We start from the raw sequence: 17,759 nt of genomic DNA on the forward strand, positions 1-17,759 counted from the left end.
AAGTCCCTGCACACTGTTCATGAATATACATTATCGTCACATTATTATTCCCATGTGACTTGCTGTGTGGAGACCATGGTACTGGATAGTGTGCTGCAGGCCTGCAGCAACCTTCAAGCTCTCTCTTCAACAGTAATAATGCTGTGATTGACACCAAGCCTATAGCCTTTGATTGAATTTTCACTTTAGTTGCCTTGGAAACTCTCACTAACTACATGAAATCTAAAATAAGGTTAAGGATAAAAAAAAATCACATTGTGGACATTTTGTTTTTGAGAATTGGTTAGATGCCATCTAGTGGTTGTAAAAAAAGCTGAAAGTCTTAAATGCTCCAAAGGAATAGCGTTTAAAATCAGGGTGCTTCAAGCCAGGGTTTTTCAAAGTCATCTGATCACAAGATTCATAACACCAGACTGAAACAAATATGAATGTGAATGTTTTGTTCCAGGTTGTTTGGTTTCACAATAGTAAAGGGAAGTTAAATAGCATGGATATTTCAACACTGCAGATGTCATAATATTTTCAGTATAAAATAACCTTCTTGAATGACACTACAATTCAGGTTTCAATAATATAGCATAGATTTGTCAGTAAACATACCACGGTTTGTTCAATAATGTTATTATTATTATTATTATAAGTGGTGAAGTTCTGTAAATACCTTAATTAAGTTTGTTTAAAACTTTCCCCAATGGTGTGTTGAAAAGCTGAAATCCTCAAAATGTATGTGATTAAACTGTTCCCATTTGTTCACAAAAATGTGAGAAGGCCCTTAGATGACCACTAGATGTCAGACTTTCTTTAAAATAAATTATAGAACTATTCAAATTCACTGACTGTACAAAGTATTTTAAAGCCACTGTGCATAATTATTTTATATTAAAATATGTTCAGCTCTTGTATTTATTTCACTGAACAGTGGCAGAGGTGGTACACAGCATTTGACAATACATGTTCTTATGACGATCAGGAAATGTTGAGACATAAAGTGTTTATACGTGGAGTCATCAGTTAAACAGTAACAACAGTCTTCCCTACTGTTGGAGACTTCAACCAGGAACTAGTGAGAAATGTTTTTAGTATGATGACCTACGGGTAGTGCTGATAAAAACATAAACAATGATAAGTATTCAATTTCATAGACTACATTTATATTGGGTTCAAAGAATACTGCATATTATATTGTAATTTGACACACAACAAACACACTTTTTGGAGTGCACTCTTGAAAACATCACTCTAAACTCTGCTGTATCTTCTTAGTCTGAAAACATTTTCATGAATATTTTCTTTTTCAAATGACTCCAATAGGAAAAATGTTTCTCTAAATAATATATTTTGAATTGAAAATGGTTTAGTAATGTGCTGTCCTTCCTGGGTGTTCGTACTTGATGTTGGTGGGAGGGTCTGAGATGCTATTTACTCTGGTTCCTGCTGAGAAAACAAACTAGTATCCAGAAGATTCGAATCCAGAGGAGACGCACCAAGGAACAGCTTTGCAGTTTATGGTAAGAGTACTTATGCAGAACTACATTTTGCTGTCAGTGAAGGGAAATGTTTGAAAGAAAAGTAATACTTTATTTACAATCATTTTATTGTTGGTTGATTTATTATAAATGACAATAATTAATTCACGTTGTCCACAGAAACATGATGAATAAACCCTGATATCTCATGACACCTGAAGACAGAGTTCCGTTTAGCTGTGAATTGTCTTTCTAGGTGTTACTCGTGTCACTCTACGCAACCATGAGTCAAGAAAAAAACAGCTGCACGTCAGTTGGTGAGTCGTTAAAGTCATACTACCTGCCTGTGATGTACAGTATCATCTGTGTAGTGGGACTTGTGGGGAACATCATCTCAATCACCATTTACCTGGTGAAGTTGCGTCCATGGAAGAGCAGTAGCATCATCATGGTAAATCTAGCCATAGCTGACCTCCTCTATGCCAGCAGCATGCCGCTCCTGATTCACAACTACATCTCTGGCGAGTGGGTCATGCATGAGATTGTGTGCAAATTTGTCCGGTTCAGCTTCCACTTCAACCTGTATGGCAGCATCCTCTTTCTCACCTGTCTGAGTGTGTTCCGCTACGTGGTGGTGCTGCACCCTCTGAGGGCGGCCCAGGTACAGAGGAAGAGCTGGGGCATCCTTGCCTGCCTGGCGGTCTGGCTCGTCTCTCTGGCGGAGATCTCTCCCATGCTCACCATGGTCACTGTGGAAAAAAAGGACAACAGGACAGTATGCCTTGACTTTGCCAGTAACGATCCGGCAGAGACCGTGTGGTTGTATGGCTGGTTGCTCACAGTGCTGGGCTATCTGCTTCCCTTGGTGGTGGTGTCCTGGAGTTACATCTGCATTGCCAGGGAGCTGAAAGCAGGGCCTCACAACGGCCAGTCTGGCCGGGTGCGAGCCCGCAAGCTGACAGTGATGATCCTAGTGGTGTTCGTTCTATGCTTCATGCCCTACCACATCCTGCGCTGCTTACGGCTGTACACCAGGACTCTGGGCTCCGTGTCTTGCATTCTGGAAAAGGGGGTCAATGCTGCCTACATCATCTCCAGGCCTCTGGCAGGCCTCAACACCTTCTTTAACCTGGCTCTGTACACCCTGGCTGGGGATAGATTCCAACAGGCCTTGCTAGATCTCCTTCAGTGGAGGCCAAGTTTCACCAGGACATCCATTGGCAAACCAAACATCAACAGCATCTCAAGGGCTTGCCTTGTAAATCTGAAATAGATATTTTTATTTTTTGGTAAATGTCAGCTTTGCTTATTTACAAAAAAATGCACTTGTACTGACTTTGGGTGTTGTTTCATACACCTCTTTATGTTACTGCCTTGTTTGACTTTTCTAAATGTCTAAATGTTGCTTCCTTCAAAGATGTAGATTTCTCTGTGAAAGGGAAATCCCATAGAGAGTGTTTCTTTCCAGATTACTTAATTTCTTTATTGTTTGCAATATTAATCATGATTGTAAAATGATGTAATTATTGTGATAAACATACTTCAGTTAAAGTAAAATTTTTGTCGTAACAGTTATTTGCAATTTCATGTTTCTTAATTAGGAAAACCCCTTGTTTCAATTTTAATCAATTAACAACTTTTACATAATACAACTTTGACGCAGGTAAATCCACTCATAATTCATGCAGACAATCTGTCATATCTTTCCTATTAATTTGGCTGGCATGAAAGATGAGGAATATTTGAAGCTCCAAACGCTTACACAGCAGAAAATGGCTGAGGAGGAAAGTCTTGTCTCTTTCAAGTCATTACCCACTTCCTGCTGTTTTACTTCTGGGATAATAGAAATTGCACCATGTGGGTGAAAATGACATGCTGTAGTCCCAGTCTTTTGGCCTGAGTCAGCGATCCAAGGACTGGAAAAGAGGGGATGGCAGTTGGTGGTGTGATGTAGATGATACAGTACACTGGCAATCAGACAACACTAAACTGTTTTGTGTGTGGCTGTGGGTACGGTATCTACTTAAAACTAAATAACTGTATGTTAGGCCTGCAGGCTCAGTCATGTCAGGGTCTGAATACAGGCCAAATCACGAGGAAGCATTCCTGTAAGGAAGTATCTGGCAAGTTAACAGCTCTCAGGATAGTCAAGGACGTCAATATTGTCTTAGTAGTGATTAATTAATCGCTGTGGAATTTTATGAATTCCCCCAGGATAAGTAATTGGGAGAAGTACTGTACATGGTTGTTTGTCATGTTTTCTTTGTTTACTTTCTTTGTGATTTTTATCTGGGAGAGGTGCTCTACAGATACATTTGACTTACCTTCTTACTTACACACACATTGAAAAGCATTTTGTCCACTTACATTCAAAGATGAGGAATACATCTGAGATTTGGTTAAAAATGTGCAGGACTGTGTGGGGGTGTATGTTTACGTGTGAAGCCTAGTCATTTTATTGTATACAGTCTTATCTAATCCGTGTCTTGTCATCTTGATGGGTCATTGCCTACTACAGTACAGTGTGTATAATAATACAGACCATTCTAAAGATTTCTTTACTTATTTTGCTGAATTACATGAGATGAAAATACTGTTTGTTCGAACGTTATAAATCCTATTAGTTATTGGAAGAATGCTGATGTAAATAGAGAACCTAATCAGAGTTAAATTCAAAATGCCAAGTTTTTTCACCAGTTATGTTATGATAATCCTACAACAAGGCTTATTGAGGATTGTGCATTAAGATTCCTTTTAAACTATTTTCAAATCCTGCCTGTAGGTGTAGCTCTAGCACAATAATCCCAGTCAGAAATTTGCGGTGTTTGTTCAATGCATTTATTTCTAATATCTGAAGGACTATTCTCCCATTTTTGCAGATCTGACACGAAAATCTTAGATTAAGTAGGACAAGTCAAATAGCATCAAGACGGTTCTTTTCATACATCACAATAAATGTAACAGGAACATACAGAATACAAAGCTGTCTTTGAGCACAATCCACTAGCCTTCGTGGTAAATACAGACTTCTTCCTTTGGACAAAGTCCTTTTTTCCAGGAAAAAACGGCCAAATAAATACAAGACAAGCTGTCCTAGTGATGTGTATTTCTATTGAGTGGCAGTTGAGATTGAATTTAAATCACTCCGTAACTACAAGTTATGTCTCAGCCATTGGGGAGTGGCAGTTTCACATAAAGAGACAATGCCTTATTCTTTGTCACATCACTTAATTTACACCACATACCTATAAATATAGTTTACAGGTGTTTGTCAGTGGAGTTTGAACAGTTGAATATTACTCAGTTTCTGTGAGAGGTGCAACCTTGTAAGAGAAAAATTAGATTGGTCTAGCACCTGGGGGTATTTGCATATAAAAAGTTGATTTGACAATGGAAGGTAAAGGTTCCACCCTTTACTGAAGGTAAAGGGTCTGCCATGTCATTTTATTAGAAATGATACACAGTAGTGTTATCAATAAACAATGATGACCACACTCATCCCATGCACTCATGCACACATTCAAACGTTGATTTCAGATGGCAACAAAGATTTTGGTCAGATTCAGACACAATGAAACACGTACAGTATTACACTTTGTATGATTAAAACCTCCAGTGCCTGCAATTATGAGTAAAACAAGTGTCACACAGCAGCAGACGTCCCCATGTGTTCATGCCTTGGTTACGTAAATACTGTACAGCCATTTCCATAAGAGACCCATACAGTCAAAGTTGTAACACAGCTTTTATTGCCAATCATTCATGAGAACATCCTAGCGTTCAATCACAACAAACATTATACTTCCATGTACAGTAATGATGTGTATTTTCCAAGGTGGGGGGGCTAATAAACCACTGCTGTGTTCAGTGTTGATCGTGGCCCTGCTGAGGTGGCAGTCTGCTGGCCCCAGTGCATCCAGCCAGCACACTGTGTCTCCGGCCTGATCTCCACAAACATGTCAGAGCAGCCAGTGTGACGACTGGTAGAGTCAGGGCCGAATGCTGATCACCTCATTGACAGTCAGGATGCAAGCCAGCCACAACGCCCTTTTTCATCACCCATAGTATTTACGGACTCTTTATCTATACTTTCTGGAGAGACGTACTTTACAAAATCAGGCTTAAATTGTTGTAACATATTTTTCCGCTGCCGTTGTGGTGCTTGTGATGTGAAAGCTGACTGACTTTAGGTGTAGGGCAGGGCAGAATGAAAATATGAATGATTTGCTTCAGTGGGTAATCCTCTTTTTGTGAGTCTACGATTGACTTCACCTTCTAAACACAGATAGCAGCGGAAAGGGAAAAGTTCAAAAGTTCTTATGACAAGTTCCTGCACTCTATACAGAATATTGCACAAAATAAATGAATATGTATAATTTTAATGAAAAAGATTGACATTTATCTGATCAGATTTTTCAGACCAATATTTGGTGGCAGAAAAAACCCAACAGTTTACACACCACCCATGACCCATTAATGACCACAAACGTATTTTCATAAATATACTTTGACTCTTACCCTTCGTTTGAAATTCACTGCCCTCAGACCATTTGTCAAATATAGTGTGGACACATGACATGCAACAATCAGCACTTGAATACTGTTTCCTGATGAACTAATGTATTCCTGCCAGTTATAACAGAAAAAACATTGATTGATATTCACCCCATGTGACATTAAGCGTCCCAATGAAATAACTGTTACATTACAAGCAGCTTCTTTTGGTTGTGTCTTCTTCAGGCTTCATTGGCTGTCTTTAAAGAGTTGTCACAATCTGCATGATAATGAATAATCAAAGCAGGGAAGGAAAGAAGCAACATGAACAACCATTATAAAGGATTCCATTAAAATCATCCATTTACAACTGTTAAGACACCAAAGGGCACTCCAAGGCAGGGCTGCTGTGGGACCCACAGACTTGGCAGTTTGATGACGGTAAAAGAAACTACAGCAGAGAGCTTGGATCACACTGAAGCTGAGAAAGATAGAGAGAGATATAGTATATCGAGACCGAGAGAGCTTAAGAACGAGAGGGGGAGAAAAACAGAGAGAGAGATGGAGAGTTATGTTTCTGTGTGCTATCCCCTGTGGCTCCATTCTCTCCTTGTGTGGTCAGGGCTGTGGTGCGAGTTCACCAACGAGCCACTTGGCTGGTATAGTCCTCCGTTGTGGGGGCAAAATCATCGCCACCCCCACCTCCACCCCCCTCCCTGTCCCCTCCTCCTCCTCCGATCCCACCCCGGCCACCGTCTCCCCGGCGCCTGGGGAGCCAGGACCTGCCCTGCTCCCTCTGCTCCCGGAGCCAGCGCCGCTCCTCGCGCCTCTTCAAGCGCTCCTCCTGGTGCTCCCGCTGGCGCGTGAACTGGAAGCGCTGCAGGAAAAGGTCCTTGGCGTACTCGTACAGCTGCATGTCCAGGTAGTTGAGCTCCTCGATGCGTCTGCGCACGCCCTCGCTCAGGTCCACGTTGGCGGCGCGCGTGCTGTTGATCTGCGTGAAGGCGGCGATGAAGCGCAGGCTGAACGTCCGCTCAAACAGGTACTGCGTCTTGCGCTGGAACTCCGTCAGGCCGTAGAAGGCCATGTTCTTCAGGTTGTTCATGGCGCTGCCCAGCAGGATCTGGTTGCGCTCGCTCTCGTTCATGGAGGACAGGTTGTAGCAGCCCACCAGGCTGAGGTCGGCCAGCATGCGCACCTGACGGTTGTTGGCCAGGTTGGAGGAGCAGTCCATGAACTGGGTCAGGGTGACGCCCGACCAGTCGTCGCCGCTGTAGCACGTGGGGAGCTCGTCCTGGGTGGGCGAGCGTCCGTCGCACATGTGCAAGGAGGTCTTCCAGGTGGCGCCCCTCTGCACGTGCTTCCACTCACTCAGATAGCGGGATACGGGGTCTCGCAGCATGGTGATGTAGTAGAAGTTCCTGCGGCCAGAAACAAACACAGTCAGAGAGCTACGAACACAGCGACATCACAGCTCGCTGTTGTCGTGGCAGATGGTGACTTCTCTATATGTCAGACTTCAAGGTTGAATGCTAATTGCTGGGCTAAATGAGGGCTTTCTCCCAAGGGACCTTGACGCGAAAGTCCAGTGTAAAAGTCAAAAACATATTGCTGTTTGAAAAGTGTCATTTTGTTGAAATGTTCTTCCCTTTTTACAAGATTAAAATGAAAGTTATCAATCATTATCAATAATCTGTACAGGCGTTGACTAGGTGCTTGCTCATCAGTGGGTCAAAAATCCCTGCCACACTATTAAGGAAGATATTTCTTCTATTGAGAATTGCTATTAAATGATATATATAATTTTTACACACATCACTGCCTCTCCTCCAGAGAGTGACTTTCTCCTCAATCCTTGTAAGCCTAAGGACAGCTGCTGAGCATGGAAGACAAACGAGGAAGCTTCGCTACAATTCATCAGTCTTCTGAAGGGCCAACTTAAGGACATTCAAAGGGGAGGACATTACTGGAGGTCTGCTGTTGGAATCGTGACATCTCTAGTCTGGGCTGGAAACAGCCTGGGAATCCATCTTGGAGAGTGTGAAAAACTCTCAAAACCTGTGAACTCTTTCGATCTAACAACTGTAGGCGTACACAATGTACATACTTAAATATATGAACTGTTTTGCTGTCCAACATGTCTATCTGCTCCTAAAGTTAAAGACAAAAAGAATCTCGTCAGTGTTTTGCTCTGACGGCTGTTAGAACTCACATAAACACCACACCTGCCTGTCGCCAATGGGTAGATCTAGTTGAAAGGAGAGCCACCCAGCTCCAGGACCACAGGTATGCCAACCCTCCCAGCAGCCTGGGGTAGGGAGCCAGGACTGGGGCAGGTGTTGGCCGGCCAGGCCTTCCCCAAGGTGATGTCCTCTGAGTGCCAGTGAATATTTAATGGGGCCGCCACTCTGATGTGACCCCAGAGAACAGACTGGCCGGATAAAGTGAAGGGTATACCGCTGAGATTTCACACTGACTCCAAAGCTGCTCTGCGCTCACGCTCTTATACAGTAAACAAACACACACAAGCACATACATACACACACATATACAAACAGTTAGAGGAATGTGTGCTCTCTCACGCTTTACACAAACAAACTCGCTCCCTCACTCGAACACTGAATCGTCACTGGTCTGCGTATGCCTGACTGGTAGTAGCATGTAGCATCATATCACCGCATCTGCAACATAACAGCCCACGGCAATGAATAATAAAAGCAATATGATTTCGACATGGTCATGATTACTCTCTGTCCACACACATACGGCATCCATAACGTTCCTGAGCTCTCTGCTGAGTTGCCCTGTTAAAGGGCTGCAGTCACTAGTCAATTAGCCACCTCCATACAGTAGCAGTAAGACTACAATACAGTGGTTTAGGTCATGGATGTCACCAGAGCCAGATCATAACCTACAGAATCTCTCCCTACCCAATTGCCATGGAGTTCGATAAAGGCGCAGCGACTCAGACATCAGACACACTTAAACCCTGGCATAATCCCACTGCGTAATCATTGGTGTGCTAGTGCCAAGCTGGTGGTATGGTAGGGGGCAGGGGAGGCTAGGCAGCACCCTCTCTCTCTCCCCCTCCCCTCCACAGTGAGCTGGCAGAGCCGGACAGCAAGCTGTGATTAGAGCCCTCCTGGCAGCATCTGTACGCTGGCACGTGCTGGTCCAGCAGTGGGCAGGATGCCGCCGCTGCAGACACATCCTCATTAGCCTGTCTGTGGGACATAAACACATGCAGCAAGTGTTGTCTGAGCACGCTCAGCAGACCCAAAGGTCATCCGTGTGCACCATCAGTGTCACGGCGCATCAGCATCAAAGTGTCTGCGCTTGACGTCTCGGAGACAGGTGAAAGCCTTCCCGCCTGCTCCAGATGTACCTTAGGGAGGGAGGGAGGGAGGGAGGGAGGGAGGGAGGGAGGGAGGGAGGGAGGGAGGGAGGGAGGGAGGGAGGGAGGGAGGGAGGGAGGGAGGGAGGGAGGGAGGGAGGGAGGGAGGGAGGGAGGGAGGGAGGGAGGGAGGGAGGGAGGGAGGGAGGGAGGGAGGGAGGGAGGGAGGGAGGGAGGGAGGGAGGGAGGGAGGGAGGCTAGCTGTAGCTACAAGTTTCCATCCATCTTCCTCTTCTAATCATCAGGCTTCCAGCTTCTCCTCTCACGGATATAGCTAGCTTGTTATCGTCTGTGCAAACACCAGGATTTTGCACATCAAGTTTTTTTTTTTACCTGTTGGATGCGTGGGTTGGATGGTGCAGGCTGCCTGAGTAGCAGACAGGGGTAGAGACAAACATGTAAGTACCCCTTCCTGGGGCACCCATGCAGCCCAAGAAGCATGTTTAAGTTGAGGCATGCTAATCACTGATCGATAATGGATGGGATGCTTACAGCCCATCTCAGCCAGCTTCAGATTGCTCATCTCATTCTCAGCAGTGAAAGTCCACTGGAGCATGGATTAACGAGCGGTCATTAGGGGGAGATGGAGGGGGTAGGGGAGAACATGTGGATTCAAATGGAGAATAATACGTGATGACCGCCACAGAGAGGGAAGACTGATTAAGAATTGTATGCGTGGTCTTAACTTGAATAAAACTTTCCAGTTTGTGCTCCTGCTTCAAACTGTTACTTTGTGGATATGCCATACATTTTTATGTCATGTAAAATAAAATTTTAAAACTATACAATTGTGGGGTGACTGCTGTGCTTGAGCTGCGGAGTTAAACAACCACAATCAGTCCACTTACAACTCAAAAACTCTAAAGACAGTATAGATTTGGTGTCAAGGACAAACGGGTCGTCTCCCACTGGCACTTCAGAAAGATTGACACTGACGCGCCCCCTTTCTTCCCATCCGTCCCATGACACACACAGGCACCAATCTGAACAGACAGTAACTATTCATCCTCACCCAGTGTCAGCGGAACAGCCAACTGGTTCTTAATTGCCTGTAATTAACCTCAATGACATGATTTCAGCCCACTGCCCCTCCATGATTGCTTGCTACCAAAAAGGACAGTGTGCATTTAGCCCCAGCACACAATCTTTGCGATGTGGGCGAGAGAGCTTGTCAGGCCACTCAAGTGTGGAAGGAGTACGGAGGTATAGCATATCTCAGATGGACTCCTAAACAGGAGAGAACAAAACAAACGGAGATCGGGCTGATGGTGTCCAGTCTGGAGAAAGTTTGCTGTAAACTATGTTGTGGTATCGTTTGCAGGAAATAAGTAAAGAAAGTCCGTGTTACGCTAGGCCTAGTACTGACTCAATCGTCTGACTTTGTAAAAGCAATATCCTCAGATAGGCCTACCAATTCACTTCAGATTCGAACCAATTTGCTCAACTAGTCAACTCTACAGACACATTGCAGCAATGGGATTGATTGTTAGCAATTAGCTCATTGCAGTCAACTGGAATTAGCGAGGGAATATCATGTACTGTCGGCGCTAAATAGAACATGTTGTGCGGGTAATTAAATGTAGGCTAATCAACATCGGTTCCTGCCATGCACTGCATAACAGGATGAACGTAGAGGGCTTCACTAGAATGTTCCAAAAGTCGCCTGTGATGATGTAGCGACGCTGAGCTTTTCATCTCACCTGGCAAACGCTCAAACCGTTGCTTCTGAAGCTACACACTCGGATCTTCAGAAGCTTATGTTCACATTCCAACTAGCGGTGTGAAACGGGTCACAAAAATCACCTGTGCTGAAACCTTTCATTCAAAGACAACGTTTGCTCTGTTTAGAGTTGTGAAATATGAATTGATATGGCAAAATTGAACTTTGACTGAGCTGGCCAGCAAATTATTTTGAGATTTGGTAAATCATCTTACCATCACTCAGGGGCGAATCTAGGTTCCCACTTTTGAGGGGGCTAAGCCCCTATATAAAACCTAATATTTTTCCTGTGACCCAGCAAAACTAGGGGGGTCTGGGGACAAGTTCCCCCAGGAGAAATGTTTGAAAATATCGTTTTAAATAGTGTCCTCTAGTGGGGTTTAGGAAGAGAAATTAACAAATGTAGATAAATATTATTTTTTTAAAAATTTTATGAATTCTTTTGGGGGGGCTGATGAAACTTGTGCCCCCTCGCTTGACTCCTGCCCTTTCCTGCACTCAGCTGCTCCTTCTTGTCCAACAGACTTCAGGATTCCCTTTAGGATACTCAACCTTTCCTTTAAAGGTTGTTGGATTAATCACGCTTCTGATTTCACTCGTCAATCTCTCCCTTCATTCCACTCCACCTCCCTCTTTCTCTTTACTGTATCTCTATAACTCCTATCATCTGTTTCTTCATGTCTACTCTCTCTAACCAGCAGGGTTGGATGATCAACTACAGGCAACTCTCATCCACTCCATTTCTGGTAACTCCTGTGGTTGTAAATGCCCCAGAAAGTCTTTGAGAAGGTTATGACTGGCTCAGCCGATGAAAAGATAAGAGTAGGCAGAACTCAGAGACGGTTTGTTTCTAAAGGGACAAACACATTTAGTCTCATTCTGCATGCGAACCTCTCCAGCGATCACAGCTTGTTCTACCTAAAATCAATAGAAGGGAAAATGTGATCCACTGCAAGCTGTTTCAGAAGAGAAAAAAATCAATTCTTAATAAAGCAACCGTGCTGACGGTTAGGGACAGGGTATTAGATACAACACACAGCATGTAGAGGAGGGAAGATCAATTACTGTATTTTTCATTATTAATATCGCCGATTTTGACAGAAAATGCTTAAAAACATGCATTTTCTAAGTCTTACCACAGCCTTTGAATCCTAATAATCCATAGTTGTGTTTGCTCGCTTACTTCAACTCAGTTCAAAACATTTTACTGTAACTTTCATGCAGAACTGTTCTTTCAGGAAAGAAAACAGAACCATATTATTAAAGGATGCATTATTATTTATCAAAAACAAGTAAATTGGCAACACATACCGTATTTCGTCAATATAGAATGTTACATTGTGAGACACAAGATGCCAATCCCTATGTATTTGAACCTAGGGTGGCCTCGTTAGAGTCCTTACATCATCAGGCCTCCTAGCAGAACAATTCTCTATTGTCTTACTGCTGTGTACACTCTGCTGTGATGCGAGCCATGCATCTGAGTAGCGGATCATGTCAAGCCTTAGCAGTCAACCGCAGGGCATTACGGGCGGCGGATTTGCCCCAGGTGCAGCCAAGGGCTAAACGGCTATAGCTCTGGGCCTGCAAGGACACCCATCCCCTGCTAACAAAAACCACCACACTCACATTCACATCACATCATGCTCAAAAACATACACAATAATTGGTGAAAGACGCCATAGAACAACTGCAAAATAATTTGAGGGAACTTTTCTCAGTGCAGTAACAATGCCAAACCTCCAACGTCCTGCTGTAACGTTTACACAATGATATAAAGGTTAGGGGTTTGTAGTAAACTAGATCCTGCACTGTACTTAAATGACGTTGTAGAAAATATTGACAGGGTTACAACTGCACATATTTGTAGAACAACTTTGTAGAAATAAAGTGTCAGTAAAGATTGTAATCGGACAAACAAACTGTGTTGGCTTCAAACCATCTTCCGAGGAAGGAATCGGTTTCCTGACAGGGTGAGAGGAGGACAAGGCTGCTTGATGGAGAGGTATGAGCTGGGAGGATGGTGTTGCTCTCCTGGCTGAGAGAGGGGTATGAGGTGGGAGGATGGTGTTGCTCTCCTGGCTGAGAGCGAAAGCCCTACTCTGCTACTTCCTGTCTGCCCTGTAAGAATCGCCCCCCCCTGAAAATTAGTTGGCGTAATTCCAAGAAATAACTTCAGTATTAATGCAGCTCTGTAGCTTGGTGTATAAATACAGCTCTTTTAAATGCTAAGCCCCCGCCTCCAATTACTCTACCCTTGTTTATGCTGCATGATCGGAGAGGTACTGTACTTTAACAGATTATATTCATATTTGTATTGACATTATGGTTGAATCTAAATGTCAATATGAAACTACCAATGTTTAAGTATTATCTATTGGGTTGAATCTACTGTATAAACTCTGTTCATTTGATCTATGACCAAAACCACTAATGTATGAGGGGCCGTTTAAGAAATAACAGACTGTCCTTACACAAACACATATGAAACACATCCACATACGAAACGTTCACACACATTCATACTACTGAAAGTTCACATCCACATGAAATGCTTGCATAGACACATATGAAACGCATTCACATTCACATGTGACATGCACTCACTGATAAGCACTTGATGAGGATTCTAGTATACTCTACTGTGTGGTACTCTGCTCTGCTCTCCGCTCCTCCTCTCTCCTCTCCTTTCACTGTGTATGTCAAAAAAAAAGAAAACTTTTAGAAATTATTTCCTAAATGACCTCTAATACTATTGTACTGCACCATATGTCTGTTTGATCTTCCTTTCTGTGAAGTTACAGTTTGGATGCAGAGTTCCCCACAATAACCAGAACATGCAATTACATACAGCTTTTTCCAGCCTCCTCTGAAAAAAAGGAAGCAATAGTCTTGACATGTATGTGCCACCCAGCTGAAGCTGCAATCTTTTATTATTGCGTCAGTTGGAGCTTGCAGTATATAAGGACAGATGTGGTCTGAAAAGTTTACAGTTTCTGTTGTTAAAAGCAGGTGGAGGACCACTGTCTGGAAGCCCTAGCAACAGTTACTAATGTCCGTTTATGTTTACTCATGCTAACAAAACTTGTTATATTTTTCATATCTGAAGTGAATTTCATTCTCTCTAGGCTAATTTGTGCAGCATGAGACTGTATTATAAGACATGATTACTATAGATTCAAACTAAGGAGGTTTGGTAACTCGGTTGCTGAAACAGACAGGATGGGATTCCTTTTGAACTTCAACTCTGTGCGTGACTAATTCATTTTTCGACACTATATCACAACATTAACATCACAACACTGCTTTTATGAACGCCAACCTGACAACAAACTCAGGAGAAGATAAAAACATGCCTTAAAGCAATCGGTAGAACACTGAGTGTTTTGATGTGCGTATAATTTGACTTGTAACATGCATTAGTTGTCATTCGTGTTTTGTTGAAATCCGAAATCAACCCAATACTATGTGGTGTACCATCAAAGTCCTGTAACTCATTGTTCACCTATGATGTCACAATCTACAGGATACAGTCTAGAGGCTTGCATTTCTTTAACTGTACGGAGAAACACTATAGTTAGACAATAGATATAGAAACGGCGTTGCTATGATACCGCTAAAGTGAGAAATGTCTGTCTGCTCTCCTGACGGATGGGTTAAATCCAGCTGGTGTTCTCTGGTTCTCTGTGACTAATAAATAATGAGGTAAACCTGTCATAGGAAAAGCAGCGGTATCCGTGTAACAGACCTAGTCCATGATTATATTAATTTGAATGACCAAAGGAAGATACAATTGAAGACAGACAGATAACATGCACCGGATATAAGACTTGACCATGCTGTTTAAAAAGTCTGACGTCTGTCATAAACCTACTGGTGATTATGAACTGTTCATTCGGCACGCGGTTTTTCTATAATAGTTTACAACAATCTTTCTTTTGTAGAATATTTCTCTGTTGATTCAAACCATTTCCTGTGATGAATAATGCTCAGCTCTGACTTGTGGCCATCATAGAGGACCCTGATGCAGGTCTAATCTGACACACTGTGCCAAGGATCTACTTGACATTCATAGCCTTCAAGGTTTTCATTTGCACAAAAACAATGTGGATGAAGTCAATTTAGCTCCTCCATTAAAAATACATAAATGCATCAGGACTTAATGGCGTCTTGAAACTATGAGACTGAGCTTTCACAGTCTTGAATATAAGTCAACGGATCATTACGATAAATTGATAGAAACGCATGCAAGTCAGAGTTGCTTTTTTATCCCAATTAGGTAGAAAATTACCTAGTGTAAAAATGTGCTGGGAAGTACTGATATAGAAAGATGGATTAGAAAAACGCTGTATAAATAATGACTATACGATATCATGTACCTCTGTAAAGGACTACACAGCCGAACAGAAATATCATAGATAGAGACCTACTGCTTATAGGACATTTCCAAATAGGTCAAATAGTTTTGTTGACTACTGCAAGAATATTGGCTGGGAAGCATAGGTGGGCATAATCCTAACATAACCATTTTGTCTACCTGCCTAAAGTGAATCAATTTCCTCAAGCATTTTTCACAAGTGACAAGGGGCAGCCAAAGCACAACGTGTTATTTGAAGTTGCAATAAGAGGCGCATTTGAGGAGACAACTATTATAACATCTCTGAATGGGCTTTGGTTGATTGATGACAGTGTACAGTGAGATAAGACAATTCTCTCTCTTTCCCTAGTCTCCTGCCATGCAGATGAAATGTATGCCACCGGAAGTGACGTCATAGTCAAGCGTCACGCTGGGCAGAGTGATACAGAGTTGTTTTCGGGGATAAGTCTGGCGGGAGGCTGCTGTGCACCTGTTATCTGCTTACACATCACAAACTTGTCCAATAAAGTCCCAAATGGGGTACGGAGGGTGGTGGGGATATGGGGGGGAATTGCATTAAGACAAGGAAACCTGCTGAGTGGGCTGGAAGGAGATCCCTAAGTGGATGAAAGACATTTAAAAGCCATTGGACAATGCCCCAAACTCATTTTGATGACCTTTACTTTGATGACTTCAAACACACAGATTTACTAGTTCAAGCTTCTGCATGTCCAGGCATGTACTTGTGGGGACAGACTGACAGAGCTCTCCCATAGACCCTGTGCAGAGACGCTGAAAGAAAGATGACTCCCTTAGTAATGACTTTCCTCATCCCTGCGGGCCTTAATTTCAGCAGCCATGCAAAATGACATTGATAGCGCCAGCGGTAAGGTTATTGAGACTGATGAGAACTCTCTTTTATTAGGTCACTTTGTGAACTGTAATACTAGAAGCCCACAGTGTCTACCGTTACCACAGAGCAGCAAAGACCCATCCGCTCTGATAAGTGGCCGCATAAGTGGCGCGGCCAAACCTCTTTACTCACTCTGCCTTCTCTGCTACAACAGTAAATTACCCAAGAGTTAATTGATCCGTACACGGTGTTGAGAGGCAGAGAAACGGTGAACATAGCTGGCCTGTCCTTGCTCCACTCAGGGATGCCCTTGGTTTGCAACCGGGAAGAGGAGAGAGTTTCACGGTCTCTGAGGTGGTCGCTACATTCGCTCCGCGGTGCCCTCCTCTATAAGGCTACACGAACGCAACACTGGAGAGACATGCATTATTTGTAACAGATATCGTTCCCTAATGGGATCTGCTCTCTCCCTGGCAGCGCATAATGGGCCGTTTTTGATTTGCTCTGCGTCTCGTTCAGAGTTTTGATAGTGACGGAATGGGGACAGTCAGTGTCACCTGGGAAGAAACGAGATGAATGAGAGCCCCTTTCATTGACTTGTCAGGAAGCTGCAGCGATGGCACTTGACGTGGTGTGCAAACTGAAAGTGCTTGTACTGGCAAATAACAACAAGGGCAACTGCCATTCAGCCCAAAGAGACTTCATCCCTTCGTTCTTGGAGGGTAATTTCCATGTGAGGAGGACATGTTATGAATTTCAGTGGGCACATACAGTATTAGGACACATAGACAGAGGAAAAGAGGCAAGACGTGATGTCACCGCCACCAGCAGTCTTATGAGACTTTGTCACTTTAGAAGAGAGAGTCAAACATGAGTCATAATGTATCCAGCGAGTACTCAAGGAGTTCCCAGAGTTCCACTGTTGCACTACCAGCGGACAGACAGTCAGACAGTGGAAGTTCTATGTAAGGCCAAGGTAATTATGTCGAGCCTCACATAACAGCCTGGCTGCCTGGCTGGGACATGAGAAACCACTTAATGGATGGTGACAACAGTAAGCAGAGACATTTACTGGGTGAACATGGAGAGTGCCTAGCGATAGAGACACAGCTGTCTGAGGTAGTTATCCTCTTCCAGTGCATAAAAGCAATTTGACGCAGGAAAGATATCAATAATATGCATACTAATGTAAAAACACAGTCCAAAGATGAAATAGACGTTGTGATAACATCCTTTCGGTACCCTTTTTTTTACAGCCCACTGATAAAGTAAGATTTCTTCACAACAGACAAATATCAACATGAGATGAAAAGAAAGACTTGAGAGCTGTTACTTAGAAAGGCAATCAAGTAATTCCTGAACGCTGAATGCAAAGTTTACTTCTGGAAGAGTCAACTCAGGATGCAACTTGAGGAACAGACTTGGAAAAAACAAAATCTATCTCCAGCCTAATTGGAATTACTGTTTATCTTTAA

The 17,759-nt window shown here is 43.2% G+C and overlaps 2 protein-coding genes across 2 annotated transcripts in view; one reads left to right on the top strand and one right to left on the bottom strand.

Annotated features, from left to right (window-relative positions):
- Positions 1 to 1,686: 1,686 nt before the first annotated feature.
- LOC146233742 (2-oxoglutarate receptor 1) lies at positions 1,687 to 2,929 on the top strand. Its single transcript, XM_084689597.1, has one exon. It carries the CDS (start codon positions 1,750 to 1,752, stop codon positions 2,737 to 2,739), a length of 990 nt encoding a protein of 329 aa, XP_084545723.1. The 5' UTR covers positions 1,687 to 1,749; the 3' UTR covers positions 2,740 to 2,929.
- Positions 2,930 to 6,597: 3,668 nt separating this feature from the next.
- The window catches only part of hs6st3b (heparan sulfate 6-O-sulfotransferase 3b), a 40,485-nt gene continuing 29,323 nt past the window's right edge, over positions 6,598 to 17,759 (bottom strand). The window contains exon 2 of the mRNA XM_084689261.1: positions 6,598 to 7,381. Within this exon, the coding sequence (XP_084545387.1) occupies positions 6,598 to 7,381 (784 nt within the window). The remainder of the gene's footprint in view (positions 7,382 to 17,759) is intronic.

This window comes from Hypomesus nipponensis, chromosome 23 (genome assembly GCF_054491055.1).
Source record: "Hypomesus nipponensis isolate SF chromosome 23, ASM5449105v1, whole genome shotgun sequence".
In the NCBI taxonomy this organism is placed as follows: domain Eukaryota; kingdom Metazoa; phylum Chordata; class Actinopteri; order Osmeriformes; family Osmeridae; genus Hypomesus; species Hypomesus nipponensis.

Bases quoted from the DNA above. Each gene is read 5' to 3' on its own strand.
- LOC146233742 (XM_084689597.1), top strand. From the start codon at position 1,750: ATGAGTCAAGAAAAAAACAGCTGCACGTCAGTTGGTGAGTCGTTAAAG.